Raw genomic sequence first — 21,675 nt, forward strand, 5'->3', positions numbered from 1 at the left:
TGATAAAGGAATTTTTAAACAACTTTATGCTAATAAAGTCAATAACAAATTTGACATTTCTTGAAAAACACAACTTATTAAACTTGGCACAATATGAAATAATAATCCTAACAGCCCTATATTTAGCAAAGAAATTGAATTTGTTTTCAAAAACATCCCCACAAAGAAAATCCAAGGACCAAATGATTTTATTGATGAAATTTATTAAAAATTTTAATAAATAATACCAGTCTTACACAAACTCTCAGAAAAAGGCAAAGACTTCCAAACTTGTTTTATGAAGCCAAAAATAACCCTGACCAAACATTAAAAGTATAGACTAATTCTTCTTAAAAACATAGATGCAAAAATTATTTTAAAAGATTAGCAAATATCGTCTAGCAAGATATTAAAATGATAATATATCATGACCAACTGGAATTCATCCCAGGGATATTAGGATGTGCTTAATATTTCTTTTAAAAACTATGTAATTCACCATGTTAACAGAATAAAAGAGCAAAACCATTGAATAATTGCAATAGGTAGCAATATAAATATAAAACCTCTTTATGATTAAAAGAATCATAGAAACTCAGAAATGTGAAAAACTTTCAGGTAACATCAAACCTAAAAATAAAACATTGATTCCTTTTCCTCTAAGGCCAGGAACAAGGCAAAGATGTCTGCTCTTACCATTTCTACTCAACGTGTATAATAGCATCAAAACTTTGATAAGAAAAAATAAAGAAAACTTAAATAAATGGTGACATATACCACATTAATGGACTGAAAGACCAGTATTATTAAGATGTCCATTTTACCTAAATGTCTCTATAAATTCATTGCAATCCCCATCAAAAATTACAGAAAGCCTTGTGGAAGTAATAGACAGGCTGATTTCAAAATTTATTTTAAATTTAAAGAATTTACAATGTCCCAAACAATCTTGAAAAAAAAAGTTAGAGGCTTACACCACTTGACTTTAGGAGGTACTCTATAGTTATGATAACCAAGGGAGTGTGATATTGGCATTATGGTTACACTAATGAGTGAAGGAAACAGAACAGAGACTCCAAAAATATATGCACACATATATGGTCAGTTAATTTTTCACCAAGTTACAACATTAATTCAATGGAAAGCTTTTTAAAAACAATTGTTACTGGAACCCTGGGTATCTATATGCAAAAAATGAACCTTGATCATTGTCTCAGTCTCTACACAAAAAGTAATTCAAAATGGATGATAGGCCTAAACCCAGAATCTTGGACTAGACAAGGATTTCTTAGGCCACCAAAAAAAAAAGAAGAAGAAGAAAAAGAAAGAGAGAGGGGGAGGGAGGGAGGGGGAGAGAGAGAGACAGAGAGAGAGAAAGAGAAAGAAAGAATAAAGAAAAGAAAAGAAAAGAAAAAGAAAGAAAGAAAAGGAAGAAAGAGAGAGAGAAAGACAAAGAGAAACAAAGTAGGAGGGACAAAGGGGGAGGACAAAGGGAGAAGGAGAGGGAAAGGGAGGGGAGTTGGAGGGGAAAATAAAATGATAAATTGGACAATTGGACTTCCTTGAAACTAAAATGTTGCTCAACAGAAGACATCATAGACAAGCCACAAATTGAGAAAAATAATTACAAAATAAATAGTTCAGCAAAGGCTATTCAGGATATATAAAGAATGTCTGTAATTTAAAAACAAAAATACAAAAAAGTCCCAATGTTTAAGAATGGGCAAAAACTTGAACAGGCTCTTCACACAAGAAGATATACAAGTGAATTGTAAACACATTAAAAGGGTGCTCAAAAACTTTAGTCATCAAGAAAATGCAAATTAAAGTATAAGATACCATTTCACACACATAGAAAGGCAAATATCAAAAAGACAAATGTTAAGAATTTAGAGCAACTGGAATATTTCCGATGGGAATGTAAAATGTCAAAACCGATTTGGAGAACAGTTTGGATGTTTCGCATAAAGTTACACATACAACTACTCTATGACCCAGTTCTATTCTTATGTATCTACTCAAGAGAAGTGAAAATATATGTTCACAAAAGACATATATAAAAATCTTTATAGTTTTCTATGAAAAGATGGCCAACACCACCAATTAATAGAGAAATGAAAATCAAAGCCTCTAGGAGATATCACCTTAACCCCATTATGATGGCTACAGAAAATAAGTGTTGGCAAAGATGTGCAGAAATTGGAACACTTGTGCACTGTTGGTGGGATTGTAAAATGGTGCAACTGCTATGGAAAACAGTATGAAAGTTTATAAAAATATTAAAAATAGAGCCATCATATTAGCCAGCAATCTTACTTCCAGATATATGTACAAAAGAATTGATGGCACAGTCTCAAAGCGGTATTTCTACACCCATGTTCCTAGGAGCACTATTCACGTTAGCCAAGAGGTGGATGTAACCCAAACATTTAACAATGAACAAATGGATAACATACAATGGACTATTACTCAGCCTTAAAAAGGAAGGAAATCCTGTCACATGCTACAACATGAATGAACCTTGAGGACATTATGCCAAGTGAAATAAGACAGTCACAAAAACACAAATACTATATGATTACACTTACATGAGATATCTAAAGTAGTCAAATTCATAGGAACAGAAAGAGTAGTAGTTACCAGGGGCTGTTGGAAATAGAAAAGGGGAGATTTTCAAGATCAGATTTGCAAGATGAAAAAGCTTAAGATTTGCAAGATGAAAAAGTTCTGGAGATATGTTTCACAACAATCTGAATATGCTTAACACTACTGAAATGTATACTTAAAAATGGTTAAGATGGTAAATTTTATGTTATGTGATTTTTTTTTACCATAATGAAAAATGTTTATAATTGCCTTATTCATAAAATTGTCAAAAAAAAAACTCTTCTAAAAAATTAGAATCAAGCCAAATGTTCAACAGGAGAATGATAAACAAATTGTGATATAGTCATAAAACAAAATACAACTAGGCAATTTAAAAAGTGACCTACAGGTATATGCAAAATCATACGTTAATCTTAAAAAGCATTGTGCTGACAGAAAGAAGACAGGCACAAGATACTGTATCATTCCATTTACATAAAATCAAAGAACAGAAAAAAATACTAATTTATTTTAATAGATATCAGAATAGTGATTGCCTATGGAATAGGAGAAATTACTGAAAAGGAGGACAAATGAACTTTCTGGTGTAATGAACATATTAGTAACTTTTTTGGAGAATGGTTACATAGATACATGCAATTGTCAAAATTCATTGAACAGAACATCTAGCATGTGTACATTTTATTTTATGTTAATTATACCTGAATAGAAAACATATTTTATAAACATAATGAAACATTATGCTAAGTTAAATGAGTGAGTCACAAAATGACAAATACTGTATGATTCTACTTATATAGGATATACGAAGTAGTGAAAATTCATAGAAAAAGAAAATAGAATGGTGTTTACCAGGAACTTCAAGAAGAAGGAAATGGAGAGTTGTTTAATGGGTACAGAGATTCAGTTTTTCAAGGTGAAAAAGTTCCAGAGATATGTTGTACAACAATGTGAATATACTTAACACTACTTAACTGTACACTTTAAGGTGGTAAATTTTATGTCTTTTTAGCACAATTAAAAATAAAAAACACTATGAGATAACCTCATCAAGTCACTAGAATGACTAAAATTAAATTAACTGACAACATCAAATATTGGCAATGATGTAGACCAAAGGGAATTCTCATAACTTGTTTGCAGGAAAGTAAAATGAGAAAATATTTCACAGTGTGTTATAGAGTTAAGTGTATACTATTCTTTAACCTAGAAATTCCCTTCCTGGTATTTCTAGGAGAAATTCTCGAGAGAAATTCAAATATGTGTCCATAAAAAGACTGGTTCAAGAATATCCATTGCACTTATATTGACAATAGCCAAAATTGCAATCAACCCAAATGTCCATCAGCAGGAAAATGGATAATTAAATTGTGCTATATTTATGCAATGGAATACTACTTAGCAATAAAAAGGAACAAGCTACTTATACATGGATGAATATCACAGTCTTTCTGTTGTCTGTTTCCACTTATATGATGTTTTAGAACAAGCAAAATTAATGCAAGTTAAACAAACAAACAGAAAAACAGAACTGTGGTTGCCTCTGGTTTTCGGTGAACACAAATTTACTAAGGGACACAAGTGAAATTTTGGAGAGAAGGGAATGTTTTATATCAGGGTCAGCAATCTTTTTCTATAAAACTACAGATAATAAATAACTTGGACTTTGCAGATAATACATGGTTTCTGTTGTTGTTTTATTTTTTCATGACACTTTTTAAAATGTAGAAAATATTCTTTGCTTCCAGTCTGTAAAAACAGGCTATGGGCCATAGTTTGCTAATCCCTATTTTATATCATGATAGAAGTCTAGATTGTATGGGTATGTCCTTTTATCAAAATTATAGAGAAATGATATGGGCATTTCAATGTTTGTAACTGTACCTAAAAATACAGAATTAAAAATTAATAATAACCACCACCAAATTAGGGATGTGAGAAATGGGTGAAGGTATAGATGAAAAAATATAGGATAATGATGATTGTTGAAGGTGAGTTTTGGACACATAAATGTCATACTATTTTGTTTATTTTGCATATGTTTCTTCTTTTCCTTTTTTTTTTTTGTTTTGGTAGCAATGGGGTCTCTTTATGTTGCCCAGGCTGGTCTCCATCTCCTGGGCTCAACTTATCATCCTGCCTCAGTCTCCCAAAGTGCTGGGATTACAAAAAGTGGTTTTTATTAAAAAAAAGAAAAATTTATGGGTGGTAGATGAAGCAGTGCTTAGAGGAGGTTTTCTAGCTGTAGGTGACTAAATTAGAAAATAAGAAAGGTTAAAATCAACCATCAAAGCTTCCCACTCAGAAAACTAGTAAAAGAGCAACAAATTAAATACAAAGTAAGTAGAAGGAAGGAAAAAATAAAAATATAAATCAATGGGACAGAAAGCAGGCATACAATAGAGAACAATCAACAAAGTTCAAAGTTGATATTTGGAAAAGATGAATAGAATTAATAATCCTCTAGCAATGCTGATTAAGAAAAAAACATAAATTATCAGTATCAGGAATGAAACGGAGAACATCATTACAGATCCTAAGGATATCTAAAAGATAGCTTGAGCATATTACATACAACTTTGTGCCAATAAGTTTGATAACATATATGAAATGAACAACTTCCTTTAAAGCCATAAATTACCAAAACTGGCACAAGAAGAAACAGAAAGTTTGAATAGTCCAGTATCTATTAAAGAAATTGAATCTATTATTTGAAATCGCCACACAAAGGAAAGAACAATAGGAATCTATTAAAGAGATTTAAGCAGAGAAGTGATAAAATAAGACTCAATTTTGAAAAGAGTAGTTTGCAATGTGAAGAATGGATTTGAGAGTGGATGTGATTAAAATACTTAAAAGACAATTGTAAGGTGCCAGGGGTTAGGGGGAGAGAGGTGTGAATAGGTGGAGCACAGAGGTTTTTAGGGGACTGAAACTATTCTGTATGTTGCTATAATGGTGAATACATGCCATTATACATTTGTCAAAACTCGCAAGATATATAACACCAAGAGTTTACTCCAATGTAAACTATGGACTTTGGGTGATAATGATGTGTCAGTGTAAGTTCATGATTATAATCAGTGAGCCACCCTGTTAATAGTGGGAGAGGCTGTGCATGGGTGGGGACAGGAGGTACATGGGAACTCTCTGTGCTTTCTGCTCAATTTCCTGTGAACCCAAAACAGTTCCAAAAAATTAAGTCTAGATGTTGGCGTGGATGTAGTGAACAGGGAACACATTTTTTTTTTTTTTTTTTTGAGATGGAGTTTCACTCTTGTCACCCAGGCTGGAGTTCAATGGCATGATTTTGGCTCCCTGCAACCTCTACCACCTGGGTTCAAGCAATTCTCCTGCCTCAGCCTCCAGAGTAGCTGGGATTACAGATGCCCACAACCACACTCGGCTACTTTTTGTATTTTTAGTAGAGACAGGGTTTCACCATGTTGGCCAGGCTGGTCTCGAACTCCTGACCTCAGGTGATCCACCTGCCTCGGGCTCCCAAAGTACTGGGATTACAGGCATGAGCCATCATGCCCGGCTGAAGAGGGAACACTTCTACACTGCTAGTGGGAATGTAAACTAGTACAACTACTACGGAAAACAGTGTGGAGATTTCTTAAAGAACTAAGAGTAGAACTACCATTTGATTCAGTTTTCAATCCCACTACTGGGTATCTACCCAGAGGAAAAGAAGTCATTATGTGAAAAAGATACTTGTACACGCATGTTTATAGCAGCACAATTTGCAATTGCAAAAATATTGAACCAGCCCAAATGCCCATCAATCAACGAGTGGATAAAGAAATTGTTGTGTGTGTGTGTGTTTGTATATATATATGATATATGCATATATATACGATATATATGTATATATATCTAATGATATATATGTGTATATATCTAATGATATATATGTATATATATCTATTGATATATATGTATATATATCTATTGATATATATGTGTGTGTATATATATATCACATCATATATATACATATATTTATATATATGATGGAATACTACTCAGCCATGAAAAGGAATGAATTAATGGCATTTGCAGCAACCTGGATGGAACTAGAGACTATTATTCTAAGTGAAGTAGCTTAGGAATGGAAAACTAAACATCGTATGTTCTCACTCATAAGTGGGAGTGTTCTCACTCATAAGTTATGAGGATGCAAAGGCATAAGAATGATACAAAGGACTTTGGGGACTTGGGGGAAAGGGTGGGGGGGCGAGAGATAAACGACTACAAATTGGGTTCAGTGTATACTGCTTAGGTGATGGGTGCACCAAAATCTCACAAATTGCCACTAAAGAACTTATTCATGTAACCAAATACCACCTGCTCCCCCCAAAAAACTATGGAAATAAATTTTTTAAAGAAATTAAGTCTATGAAAAGAAAAAAGGACAATCTTAGTAGCTGTAGTGGGAGATGATGGTAGCTTGGACCAGGATAGTAAAAATCGAGAAAGAGAAGGACATTGGAACTTCAAGGAAAATGGAGAAGCTTTGATGTATGGGTGGTAGGAAGTGAATTAACCAATGAAGTATAATGGAATTATGAGGTAGTAGTAAGGGACATTTAACTATAAGAAACCATGAATTTATAGTGGACACAATATACTTTGTTGCATAACTTTCTGCTACAATATTTGGCTGTTCAAGTGCAAGCACAAAGAAAGTTAAGAGTTGGGATCATACAGAACTAGAGTTTTGCAAGTGTGTCTGACCAAAAAGACAGAAATATTAATAAGAACATGTTCAAATGATAGATTATAGAATCTGAATTGGACAATAAAGTAAATAAAACAAGGGCTTGTGAGTTTGGAGAAAGCAGAGGTCAGTAGACTGGAAGACCTGCTATAGTCAAATATAGGCACAGTTGGGATAAAAGGAGGTTGAAATCAGAGAGTGTGATGAATTCATTATTTGGGAGGTGAAGCACTTTCTTTTTTTCTTTTTTTGAGACGGAGTCTCGCTCTGTCGCCCAGGCTGGAGTTCAGTGGCGTGATCTCGGCTCACTGCAAGCTCCGCCTCCTGGGTTCACGCCATTCTCCTGTCTCAGCCTCCTGAGTAACTGGGACTGCAGGCACTGGCCACCACGCCTGGCTAATTTTTTTGTATTTTTAGTAGAGAGGGGGTTTCACCATGTTAGCCAGGATGGTCTCGATCACCTGACCTTGTGATCCACCCGCCTCGGTCTCCCAAAGTGCTGGGATTACAGGCGTGAGCCACCGCGCCCGGCCAGGTGAAGCATTTTCAGTAGCAGTTATAGAAGATTGAAAAGCAGAAGGTATTAATATAATGGTAGCAGTGTTGGCCAAAGTAGAATGGAAGAGAAGATTATTAGGATGATATGGCAAAGAATGAAATAGTCAAGATATATAGCTGTCCACAGTCCATGTCCAATTGATGTCATCAGCATAACAGCAGGTCTTGGAGTAGAGAGGAGGACCATGATCCATATCCCAAAATATTCAATAAATTAGGGGTAGTGAACATGGAGAGTAGATGGAAGTAACAGGAGGTGTAGAAGATGCTAAAACAGAGAGTGTCATTAGCCTCAAAAGCTTGTGAGTGTGTTTAACAAAGGCAAGAGGATTATTGTTTGGGAAGCATCATCAGTAAGCAAGGGATACAATTTCACCACATGGTCATGATTTTGAGGTACTGAGGCATAATAACAGCCACCACTGGAGAAGAAATGGCTACAGGGAAGATAATATTCTCAATAGAGGCTCTAGAATGGCCCCAAATATTTTTTCACAAAGTAAACACTTGGTTTCACAGCAACTGCAGTTTCTTCCTCTTCACATTTCTTAAAGAAAGAGATACTCTCTAACAACTGAGAATTTCCTTTAAAGAACTCCAGGATACTTTCCATTTGCCGTTAGAGGAGTACAGGGAATATGCCAATCAGTTCCACATTATGGGGAAGAACATGAGACTAAGAGATACAGCCTAATTTTTCTATACACAATTTTGCAGAAGTTGTGATCTTAAAAGATGCTGAAAATTATCAGCTCTGCGGCCTTCTGACTCCAGTTGTTTGTTTTTCAAGGACATCCATCCCATTGTGCACTGCTCCTTTCTATATCTGGCTCACAAAGATCTGCTTTCCATCTGGATCCTGGTACCCAGCCCTAACGTTTTAAGGTCATGAATACACATAAGTAGTCAAGGCAGTGCTGGACTCACAGTAACAGTATGATCAGATCCACCTCCAGCTTCAAAAAAGCATTCAACTAAAAAGCATTAAAGCACGTCTACATGGTAAACTCTAGAAAATCCTGGCTTTCTCTCTAAGTTTGAGTTACACTCTATACCTGACATGGCCACACAAGTCAGTGAAGGAAACACATAAAGAGATGTCATGAGGATAATGGGAAGGTAGTTTTTTCACTGTCAGAGAAGGAAATTACAAATACGGAAAAGTTAAAAAAAAAAAAAAACAGAATTAACCCTGTGGCACTGGATTGGAATTAGAGAGTTTAGTATGAATTTATGGTTTTAGATAGACAGATTGATTGATATGAATATTATAGATACTAATTGAATAAAATAAAACCCATATATGCACACTGATATAAATAAATGAATGAATAAATAAGTGAGGAAGAAGAGAAGATTCTTATAATAAGATGTCAACCAGTAAATGCAGAAACAATGATGGAATATGACATTTATCAATGGATGTCAAAATTATTGGGTAAAACTTTGATGAAGAACAGGATATTTACATAGATTAAAGTATCTCCCCCAGTGTTATATATTAATTACAATGAGATAAAAACAGTTACTCTCCAGTGGAGGAACTTGGCAGACACCACCTAAATTAAGTAATCAGGTTAACAGCACCAATAATGGGATGATCAACATCATCCTGATAAAGTGCCTCCTGATAAAGTGCACTGAAAAAGACACATAACTTCTGTAGTATTCCGGCTGAAGATGCATAGTCTAAATCGATCTTGAGGAACACAGGCAAACTAAAATTGAGGGTCAGTCCATGAAATAATTGATCTGAATTCATCAAAAGTATCAAGATGAAGAAAAACAAAGAAAATCAGAGAAACTGTTACAGATTAAAAGCAACTAAAAAGATATGACAGCAAACTAAATGTGTGAGTCTGGATTGGAAACTGACCTGTGGGAATATTAGCTGTATTGTATAAGACCATTAGTAAAATTAGAATATGGGAAGTAGTTTAGATAATAATATTGCAGCGATGTTAAATTTTCTGATTTTGATCATTATACTGTAGTGTTTTTAGGAAGTACACACTGAAGTGTTTAGAGGTAAAAGGGCATAGGGTCTACAATTTACTCTCAAATGGCTCAGAAAAATAATGCGCATAAATATATAAATAGATAATAAAAAGCAACTAGACAAAATGTAAACAATTGCTGAATGTTTGAATTATTATTAAAGCTTTATGTAGGTTTGAAATTATGTCAAAATTAAAAGCTACCCCAAAAAAGACGTCATGGACACACTCTACCTTGGGTCAATACTTCTAGTGTATCAGCTGTCTCAGATTTGGACTGTTTTGGCACCATAATTTGGATCTAGATTTCTGTGTAGCATCCTGGATTACCAAACCAGTGTAGAATTGCCTATTTTAGTTCTGACCTTGATCTCCCTTCTGGACTCATGTCTCATTATCTTGCCTTCATCTCCAGGCATTACAATCACGTGTAAGAAAAATACCAAATTGGCTGGGCACGGTGGCTCACACCTGTAATCCCAGCACTTTGGGAGGCTGAGGTGGGCGGATCACCTGAGGTCAGGAGTTTGAGACCAGCCTGACCAACATGGTGAAACCCTGTCTCTACTAAAAATACAAAATATTAGCCAGGCGTGGTGGTGGGTGCCTGTAATCCCATCCACTCAGGAGTCTGAGGCAGGAGAATCGCCTTGAACCCGGGAGGTGGAGGTTGCAGTGAGCTGAGATTGCGCCATCGTACTCCAGCCTGGGCAACGAGAGCGAAATTCCAGCTCAAAAAAAAAAAAAAAAGAAAGAAAGAAAGAAAAATACCAAATCATAACATCTCTTCCTAACCTATAGGACATGTCCTATCTTCCACAGGCCACATATCTTCCATTTCCTTTGTTTTCTCACTTGTTCAGGGCTCTGGAAGTAGTAGTTGCCTCATTCAGATTTGTTGGAATGATTTGAAATTGCTCACTTCATAAATGTAGAGCAATCTATGATTGCCTTTTAAAATCCCACTTTCAAGAACCTGAAGGGACCCAAGATAGTATTCACAAGTCTTGTATGGACTCAGTCCAAGGAGGAGCCAAGATTTTAAAATGGCTTAGGAAGGATCATCAGTATCCCTGCCTTATCTACAGGCTGCTTTCTTAAGCAAGCCATCCAAGGACTCCTTGAACATAATTAGTGGGATTAGGGAAATAACCACTTTTCAAATAGAAATTACCAGGTGACTGGAAAATGAAGATTTGGAATGATGATGGGATATTCACTTGATAATAATCATAATAGCTACCACTTGATAAAGAAGCTATGCGCCAGGAAATGCGCAAGATGCTTTACGTGTATTGTCTCTTAAAATCCTCATCCAACCTAAAGGGTAGACATTAATATAACCCTTTTATAAATAAGGAAACTAAGGCTTAGGGAGTTTAGATGACTTGCCTGTAATACAGCTCTTACATGGTAGAGCTGAGATTTGAACGCTTCATATCTCTTTGACTCCAGAGCACATACCTTTGCCATTGCATGATATGATCATACCAACCCATTAGCAACCCTGCAGTTCCCTTCACTGATTTGTTCAGGGGTCTTCCTAAACAGCTCTGATGTTAGTTACTTTGGAGAACAGATTTATTTTAGTGAGAATTTACATAAATGAAGGTTTCTCATACCATTTCGAACACATCACTTGCTCTTGATTTGATGGACTTAACGTCTCCAAAATCTCCAGGGGAGAACTTTTTCAGCCACACCCAATCACCCTAGAAAGAAAAGGAGGAGAATTAATAGTGATGAAACTTAGTTGCCAGCAGTTTTAGAAAAATGTCCCTTCCACATAAAGAGTTTATACCTATAGCAGCAATCCAAATAAACATTTTCCTTCTCTCCCACCCTCCACCTCACAGACATTCTGTATTCTGAGCTGAAACGAGGTCATGCACAGAAGTTAAACTTAAAAATTACAGTTACTCAAGACAGGGAAACAATTGCAAGTATGTAGATTCCAGAAACAGAATGATACCACTCTTTGCAAAGCCTTCTTAACTAACTGCAGGAAGTGCTAGGTCATTTCACTTTTTCATAGCTAAGTGATGTAGCACCAGGTTCCCCGCGATTAATGGCGATAGTAGTTGCAATTCCCACTGCCTTGAGGCGTCTGTGGAGGGAAATGTGGGGTGGGAGATGTAGTGCAGCAAATGTTTCCTGCATTTACCTTGATCCATTTTTCTCTCGTGGGACAGGCCATTTGTGTGTATATGGAAGGGGGGTTGTCTTATGCTTTAGTCATAATCCAGTTGGCTTAAATCTAGATTAAATATTTTTTATTTGAATGCTCAATGTACTACCATAGTAATGTCAGTAATCTAGAGTCTTCCAAAAGTCTATTTCTGACTTATTAAGTAAAAAACTGCTATTTTAAGGTTTCTGTCAAGTTAAAAACAACTATTTCATTGTTTTCACTTCAACACCAGCGCCTGATAGATAACCTTTTTCTATGTGCATAGCCTCAAGGATTCATCAGTCATAAAGCCCTATTTAGTTTCCGTCCAACCCAAATTGTTTTAAAAAAAATATCAATATAGATTCTTTTTTCTCCATAATAGTAATAATGCCTTAAATTTGCACAATGCTCTCTACTCTTCAAAGTGCTTTCACATCCATTACCTATAGCCTGGAGATTCCATTTCGGGCTGCACCAACTTGTCATCAAGTAGAGATAATAAAGCAGAGGGCACTTGCAGTCAAATTCCAAAAATAAGAGTGTAACCGGGCCGGGCGCGGTGGCTCACGCCTGTAATCCTAGCACTTTGGGAGGCTGAGGTGGGTGGATCGCGAGGTCAGGAGATCGAGATCATCCTGGCTAACATGGTGAAACCTCATCTCTACTAAAAATACAAAAAATCAGCCGGGCGTGGCGGCGGGCGCCTGTAGTCTCAGCTACTCAGGAGGCTGAGGCAGGAGAATGGCGTGAACCTGGGAGGCGGAGCTTGCAGTCAGCGGAGATGGCGCCACTGCACTCCAGCCTGGGCGACAGAGCTAGACTCCGTCTCAAAACAGAAAAAAAAAAAGAGAGAGAGAATGGCGTGAACCTGGGAGGCGGAGCTTGCAGTGAGCGGAGATGGCGCCACTGCACTCTAGCCTGAGCGACAGAGCTAGACTCTGTCTAAAAAAAAAAAAAGAGTGTAACCACTCTCTTATTAAGGAATATATCCGGCTATGGCACTGCATCTGGAAACCTGCCAGAGGCAAAGGCTAATGGAAGCTGCAGGCTTCTGAGTTACCTGCCAGCACTTTGTATTAGCATTTACTAGCCAAGGAGCTCAAAGTCCTTTAAGAAATGGCCCTCAGAGACCTTCAGCAGCTGGAAAAAAAATAAAAATAAAAAATAAAAACTGCACTGGCCAGGCTCAGTGCCCAGAGAGTTCAGAAGGGTAGTCCCGGATCAGTGCCTGCCTGCAGCAGAATGGTCAAAGCATTTGATCCAGTAAATCTCCAAGTGTGGTCCCTGGACCAGCTGCATCAGCATCACCTGGAAACTGGTCAGAAAGGCCAATTCTCAAGCTCCACCCGACACTTAACGAAGTCAGAAATCGTAGTAGGGTGAGGTCCAGCAATCTGTGTTTTAACAAGCCCTCCACGCGACTCTAATACAGGTGAAAGTTTGTGACCCACCATCCCAGCCTTTGCCTTTTCCTCGTATTTATGGAACTCTCCTCACTCATACTCTCTTCATTTACCTCTTACTAAGTTTCTTTCATCAAAATCTGCTCTCAGTCAGGGATCTAAAACTCATTCACAGAAGTCAGGAGGGCCTGACACAAGCTTGAAGTTTTACCTTTCAGAGAACTTTGCCCTTTAGCGGGACCAAAGGCTAAATATTAAGCTGAAAGAATAAAACTCTAACTGAAAATTTATGGAATCAGCCAATGTATAGGAAAGACTGGTGAACAAAAAAGCCTTCCCAGCACCTTTGCAGCTGTGTTACTGAGCCCATGGTCACTGCTAGCCACTATGGCACCTTTGTGCTAGTTAGAAAGGGTATTTTCTCTCAAATTTAAAAAATCTTAACTTTGTGAGTATATTATCATACAGCCTGTGGCAGCCCTGTGATGTTAGGCAGCACACCCTGGCTGTATACATACAAGTACCATACTCTCATTTATGGACACATCCCCCAGACACCAGGGAGCACATTCCACTAGCAGCATGGATGCTCTGCACATCACCAAATTCTATCTGCCCAGTGAGGCCTCTTTGTCAGCTGTGGAGTCAGACTTTAGGAGTGGGGGTGAGAAGTCGAAATTGGTCCTCTGAGAATATTAGGCAGGAGAGAAAAGCAACCTCAAGAAACTTCTGGAACATAGTCAAGATAGTACATACCCAGCTACACATGAGTTTACCAGTGACGGTGTATGTGCATAGCTGGGAGTGCCAGTATAGATGTAGATGTGAGAAGGCTCTTCTACCACCTCATTCCAGAACTAGGCTGGGAAGCCAGAATCTCTGTGCCCACTTTGGTACCACTCACACATAAGTTGGCATATGTTACAATGTGAATATTACCCTCTTAGATGTAGTTCCCTTTTGCAGTACACAACCTGAACATCTGTACTCGCAGTCCTGACTCTGCCTCACACCTGGTACCCGATACCTTCTTCCTAGAGCCAGCCCTATTGCAAACATGGGCTAGCCTTCTGTCTGGCTTATTAAGTGCCACGAGCAGCTAAGCAGAGCTTTTTCATGCCAAATCAACAACTATGAGAGCTGGAAAGGGTCATAGGTATCCATACCACAATCCCTTCATATTTTGATAAAGAAACTGAAAACTTAAGAGATTAAGTGACTGTCCCAAGGTCAGAAAACTAGGTAGTAACAGAGCCGCAAATTGACCCAAGGTCTTCCATCTCCTACTTTGTTGCTCTTTCCTCTCGTTGGGCTTTCTTTGGTTTGGGAGATTTGTGTGTGTTTGTTTTAAGATTTAAATAATTCTCACAAACTTTGTGAGCAAATTTTTTATTGAGTCTGTGTGCGTTCTACTTCATGAATAATGAAGAAAAGGGAGGAAATGGGCAAGTTTTATCTTCACCACACATGCACTATTTGTTTTGTTTTTTTCTTTTAAGAGAGAATGATAAAATACTTCACTCATCACTCACTTTTTAATTAAGAGCAAGAAACATCAAACTCTATTCACTAAACTTTTTAGAAGTAATTTAAAGTCCATCAGTTTTGAACTAAAGCCATGGTGTATTAATAAGGGGAAAGAGCACTAGATCCTAGACCTGGCTCTGCTTCAAACTCAAGGGTGGCCTTAGAACAGCCACTCAATCTGCCTGAGCCTCAGTTTCCTCACTGATAAAGCTGGACTTACTAGATGATTTCTGGACTTACTAGATGATTTTTTAGCTCTGATGATCTGCGATTCTGTGATAAGAAAGAAAAGATGGTTGACGGAAGGGAGGGGGCAGGGAGAGAGCTACAAGGAATATAGAATGTGAGAAGACAGAAAAAATGCTCTAAGAAAGAGAGATGAAAGGAGAGAGAGAAAGATGAGACAAAGAGGAAAACACAGGGAGAAGCAAAGAGGAAAAAGTAGTCAGAAAATGAAGAGGGAAGATGAATTCAGTGGGTTCTCTCTGAATGTGTCAGGGTTACACTGCTGCCCACCACACCCCATCTCACCCAGACTGTAACTATTAGAGCAGATCACGACATGTCCCCACTGCATCTGCCATTCACAGCTCTTTCTGCCTGGCAGTTAGCTCATCTGGCTTTCCTTTCACATTTCAAAGGCTATCTGTGAAATAAGGGCTGATTTTCCCACACAATTCCAAAGGTTATGCATCTGTGTGTACAATAAAAGTGTGAATTTGTGTAAGTGTAGTACAGCGTGATGGCATGTCCTAGAGAAACCTGTCTTTTGCTATATCTGCTACTCCGGGCACCTTATCTGGAAATTCCAGGTCTTCCAATGACAATTCTTATGAAAACTTGATTTATTTTAAACAGCAACTACACAATGAGTCTTCTTTAAAACATTCCTAATAGAGTACTGTTTCAGAAGACACACTACTTCTTTGTTTCATCTGTTAATTTGATTGGCTTATGTTCCCTCTTTGAGTCCTCTTTAACCTCTTTAGTCAGTCCTCTTTAGTCAGGCCAGTTTTCTAGCCTCAGCTGCCTTCCTTCACACCCTGCCATCGGCCTAATATTGACTTTACCGTGTAGGTATTATTCTCATAACACCCTCCTTTTGTAAAAATAATATCCCCATTTGGCCTATACCATTTAGAAATACTCATGATCTGACTGACCAATAGTCATTCTTGGAACTAACTTAGCTCTCTGCCTCCTTCCAAAATGAGAAAAGATCTGACAGACTCTTAAAAGCCAGTTACATACAGATGTTTATTTTTTCCCCTTCTCAATTCTACACTATAACCTTCCAGCCCCACCAAGTAAAACATACCACAATTTAACACATAAATTATTCCACAGAATCAGAGAATTATAGCATATTCAGCCAGAAAAGGCCTTAAAGCTCTGTTAGACCAGCAGTTCTCAACCCAGGCTGCACATATCAGAGAACTTTAAAAAAATACCAATACCTGGCCCCACTTCATGCCAACTGAATCAGAATTGCTGAGGGTGGGGCCTGGGAGCAGGTATTTCTTAAATTTCCCCAAGGAGATTCCAGTAAGCAACCAAGATTGAGAACTTAGTTCAACCCTTCATTTTACAGATAAAAACCAAGTTTATGGAGATTTACTTCAGAATCCCAGAGGTGTCAATACATTTCTAAAGCCATCAGCTCATTCCATTTGACATTCAAAGCCATCTGATTACCCTATCTTAGGTCTTTGAGAGAGTAGAGCTGATAATTCCCCAATACCTCAAGTTTACATTTGAAGCGGTTCTCCTCTTTGATTGAATTAAGTCCAAGGCAAGATCCAGAGGTTTCCTGCCACTAATTTAAGTCAAAGCCCTCACATAGACTGAACAAATATACACCATGCCAATGTTGGTGTTGAAGGCCTATAGTCCATTTGTGCTGCTATAACAGAATTCCTATGACTGGGTAATTTATAAAGAGAGGAATATATTTCTCACAGTTCTGGAGGCTGGGATGTCCAAGATCAAGGTACCAGCAGGTCTGGTGGTCTGGTGAGGTCTGTTGTCTGCTTTCAGGATGATGCCTTGTTGCTGCATTCTCTCCCAAGAGGAGGAACACTATGTCTTCACATGGCAGAATACAGAATAGCAAGCTAGCTGAAGGCTGCATTAAGCATCTTTTATAAAAGCCTTAATATCATTCACAAAGGAGAAGCCCTTGTGGCCTAATTACCTCTTAATGTCCTCACATCTTAATATCATCACATCAATCTGTGAAATCAAACAAATCATGTGCTTCCGAAATACAATGGTGGGATATGCACAAGATAAACATTTCTATTCCAAAAGTGAGAAGTAGGCAAGAAGAAAGAGGTAGCAGGTCCAAAGTAAGTCCAAAATCCAACAAAACAAACAACATTAAGTCTTAAGTCTTGAGAATAATCTTTGACTCCATGTTCCAATTCCCAGACACACTGGGGTGGGTGTTGGGCCCCCAAGGCCCCAGTGGATTCCACCTTCATGGCTTAGCTGGGTGCAACCCAGGCCACAGCTCTCACAGGTTGCAGTCAGTATGACTGCAGCTCTCCCAGACTGGCATTGCATTCTGGTGGCTTTACAGGTCTGGGGTGTCAAGGGTGGCCATGTCCCAAAGCCCCACTAAGCATTGTGCTAGTGGAGGATCTTTGTGGTGGCCCTGACTCCACAGTTCCGCTGAGTATTGCACGAGTGAGGACTCTTTGTGGTGGCCCAGACCCCACAATTCCACTGGGTATTGTTCTAGTGGGGACTCTCTGCAGTGGCCCTGCCTCTGTGGCAAGTCTGTGCCTGGGTCCTGAAGCTGTACAAGACATCCTTTGAAATCTAGATGGATGTATCCATGCCTCCATACCTCTTGCACTCTGAGAGCCTGCAAAGTTGGCACCGCGTGGATACTACCAAGATTTATGGCTTGCATCTTCCAGAGCAGTAGGCCAAGCCACACCTTGGATCAGCTGAGTCACAACTGGGAAGGCCAAAGAGCCCTGCACTGAAATACGGGAAGCAGAGATTTGAGTCAGCCCCAGGCGGCAAGCCCTGGGATCTCAAAGGTGCCCTGGACAGCATCAGTGTCCTGGGCCTCTACTTTGAAACCAGTTCGACCCTCAAGGCCCCGGCACTCTGGGCCTGTAATGGGCATGACAGCTTTGAAGATCCCTAAAATGTCTTTGGGGTCATTCTCCCATTCTCCCGTCATCTTGATGAATAGCATCTGGCTTCCTCCTATCCATACCAATCTCCTTATCAAAACTTTTTTTTTTTTTTTTTTTGTCACACCCTTGGTTTTCTCTCCCAAACATACTTTTTCATTCTTCACATGGCAAGGCTGAGAATTTTACAACTCTATATGTTCTGTTTCCCTTGTTTTTTTTTTTTTTTTAAATACATTCGGTCTTTAAGTCATTTCTCACTTTTTGCATCTTACTATTATAAGCAGTTAAGAAAAGCCATTCAGCACCCTGAATGCTTTGCTGCCTAGAGATTTCTTCCATCAAAAATCCTCATTCATTGCTCACGAATTCTACCTTCCACAGGGTCCTAGAACATGGACATAATTCAGCCAAGTTCTTTGCCAATTTATAAAAAGAATGGCTTCTTTTCCAACTTTGTTCCTCATTTCCATCTAAGACTTCCTCAAAATGGTCTTTAACGTACATATTTTTACCAGTGTGGTCATTCTGTTCATGACCACTTAAGTAATCTCTAAGAAGAATCAGGCTTTCCATACAGTTCATCTCTTCTTCCAAATCCTCACCAGAATTTCCCTTAGCACTCCACTCACAGCAATCAAGACTTTTTCCAGCATTCCCTTCAAAAGTGTTCCAGCCTCTCCCCATTACCCAGTTCCAAAGCCACTTCCACAGTTTTAGGTATTTTTTTGTAACAACCCACTGCTCTGGTACCAATTTCTGTCTTAGTCTGTTAGTATTGGGTAATTTATAAAGATCAGAAAATTATTTTTTACAGTTCTGAAGGATGGGATGTCCAAGATCAAGGTGCCAACAAGTTTGGTTGTCTAGTGAGGGCTGCTCTCTGCTACCAAGATGGTGCCTTGTTGCTGCACCCTCCAGAAGGGAGGAATGCTGTGTCCTCCCAGAGCAGAAGGTGGAAGGGCAAATTAGCCAAACACTGCATGAAGCCTCTTCTATAAGGGCTTTAATTCCATTGATGAGAGAGGAGCCTTCATGGCCTAATCACCTTCTAAAGGGCCCATCTCTTTATACCATCACATTGGCCATTAAGTTTCAACACCTGAATTTTGAGAGGGACACATTCAAACCATAGTAAGGTCCCTGTCAATTATTTATCTAATAGAGAAGAGTATTCACTTGAAAAATCCAATGTGGTTGACAATCTAAAAACTCATTCTGTCCTGTTTTGGACTTTCTTTGTAGTTACTGTTGAAGTTGAGAGTGTTTGCTGCTCTTGGGAGTATCTTCAAACAAAACAAGGAAACCACACTGAGAAGGCTTCACTTAGAAGGAACAGAAAGGCAGTCTAGTTTCCCTTTTACCCCCTGCTTAACTCATTCCTGCTGAGAAGAAACAGTTCATCTCTCTGATGCAAGATTTGTTCTGGTTGCCAAATTCTAGTATCTTAGATCAGGTGGTACAGGGTGGCCTCTTAAAGCTTGAAAGACAGAAACCTCAGTGGAATAAAAAGGATTTCTATTTTCAGCAGCAGAAAGTAACCTGTTACTCCAAGAGGCAGAACAGGTGAAGAAAAATAAATAACTGAATAAATTTTAAAGTCTCAATATCAGAGGATAACAAGTACAGGAAGAACAACTAGAATTTGAAGAGAATGGTACCCCAAACCCTGCTGTGCACGTGCATGTCTCTAGACATCTCATTACAAACAATAGACTCAGGGAGTCATTTCTTCTATTGTTATCTATATATCTTCTGGAGTGACAGACACATTTAAATGTTCGGGTCTCAAGAACTTTTTTCTACATGCATAGTAAATACATGGAGTTGAAAGATCAGTCAAGTTATAAATAAGTAGATTTGTTGCTGAGGAAAATAATTGCCAAGAATGTCAACCAAACAAGTCCATAAGCAAACACAGACACCAAACTGGAAAGACTTGCCAAAAGCCCCAGTATTTTTACCCAAAGACTAATTACTAAATCATTGCCTCATTTTAAAATCCAAGAAAGCAGTAGATTAGACAGCTGTTGAATATCTTACCTCATAAATCGCTATGTTGGAGTTTTCATAGGTAGCTGGAGTTAGACTCCCTGAAGAAAAGGAGAGTCTTGGGGACCTCCCACTTTGGACCTCTGAGGTAATCTGGAAGCTTACACTGGCACGACTTCCTCTCTGTGAAAGGATTAGGAAAGAAAAGTTATGACCAAAATACTCATGATCTGGCACAGAGCTTATCTGAATTTGCTTTTTTATTCCTAAGAAAATAATCATATGAGTTGAACCCTGTAAACATGAGATTGATTCATTTTCCCTATCCTTCTGAACTTTTTTTTTTTAGTTCAGGGTTGGTACCTTGTTTAACCACCATGTAGCACCAAAAAATTATAAAGGTGCTTCTACCTCCTAGAGAGGATTAAAATTACAGATGGGGGCAAGAAAGAATGCCAGTCATAATTTAATCTGGGACCCTCACTTTATAGCAAAAAAGTAAGACCAAAAAAAAAAGATGAAATAAGTTTCCTAATATCATACAGCTAGTCAATTATTTAGTTACAAGATTATTGTTTGTAAAAATCTAAGGTTTAAAAAAAAATCTATAGCAGACCTAGGACAGCATCCCACCTTGCTGACTCTCAGGAGTGGCTCTTTTTGTGATACTATGCTGAATGGCATCCTTCTTTGTGCAGATAAGATTAATGGCAGAGGGTATCCCAGAAAGCAATAATAGTAGAGAGTGAGCAGATCACATGCCTATGTATAATTTATGAGTCTGATGCTTAAATAGGTCAAATTCTCTATTCCTTGATTTTTGAACTTGCACACATAAGTCTGGTAGGAAAGGGCTGGGAACTGCACAGTTGAATGACAAGAGGAAGAGTTACCTGCAATCTGTGTTAACCTTTAAAATTGAACCTCTATATCTTCAATTGAACCAGTAGACTTATTTCACATGAAGACATATAAATCAACAGGTTCCTCATATTCTCCATACCTCCAAATGTGCCTTTCTTAGAATTAAAGCAATCCAGAGCTAGCAGTTACATTTTGGTATTGTCTAGGAGTTCCCCTACCCTCAACTCCAACATCCTTATTTTATAATTAGGAAACAAAGACCTAGAGAGGTACATAGGGACTGGGACAAGAATCTTGGTATTATATTTTCTGGTCCTGTGCTCTCTCTACAACTACATTATGCTTTATTTTACTTTGCTTGCCAATAAAAATTAATCTTAACTACTTCCCAACACTCTACCCCTTAATAGTCTCTGATCAACTAAAGATTATACCTTAATAGTCTTTGATCAACTAAAGATTACACCTGAGTTAGCCCAGAGTTAAGCTCCTTCTATGAAGACTATCACGAAGTTCCAAGACAGCGGTAAACTCTACCCAGCCCCCAATGTGCTGAAATCTCAACAGCTCAAAATTCAGACAAGATGTAAAACTTGACTCTTCACATAACCCCTGTATCAACCTGAACACTCCCCAACAGAACAAGGTCAGGGAGGAATCTACTTCCCTTTCATTCTTTATTTTCATATCTCAGCAGGAGTAC

The 21,675-nt window shown here is 38.2% G+C and overlaps 1 protein-coding gene across 1 annotated transcript in view; it reads right to left on the reverse strand.

Annotated features, from left to right (window-relative positions):
* GUCY2F (guanylate cyclase 2F, retinal) overlaps window positions 1-21,675 on the reverse strand; it is a 112,986-nt gene that overhangs the window by 52,033 nt on the left and 39,278 nt on the right. Inside the window, exons 7-8 of the mRNA XM_054472791.1 lie at window positions 20,160-20,291; window positions 11,487-11,576 (exon numbers count right to left, since the gene is read on the reverse strand). Coding sequence (XP_054328766.1) covers window positions 11,487-11,576; window positions 20,160-20,291 — 222 coding nt within the window. The remainder of the gene's footprint in view (window positions 1-11,486; window positions 11,577-20,159; window positions 20,292-21,675) is intronic.

Source organism: Pongo pygmaeus, chromosome X (genome assembly GCF_028885625.2).
Source record: "Pongo pygmaeus isolate AG05252 chromosome X, NHGRI_mPonPyg2-v2.0_pri, whole genome shotgun sequence".
In the NCBI taxonomy this organism is placed as follows: Eukaryota; Metazoa; Chordata; class Mammalia; order Primates; family Hominidae; genus Pongo; species Pongo pygmaeus.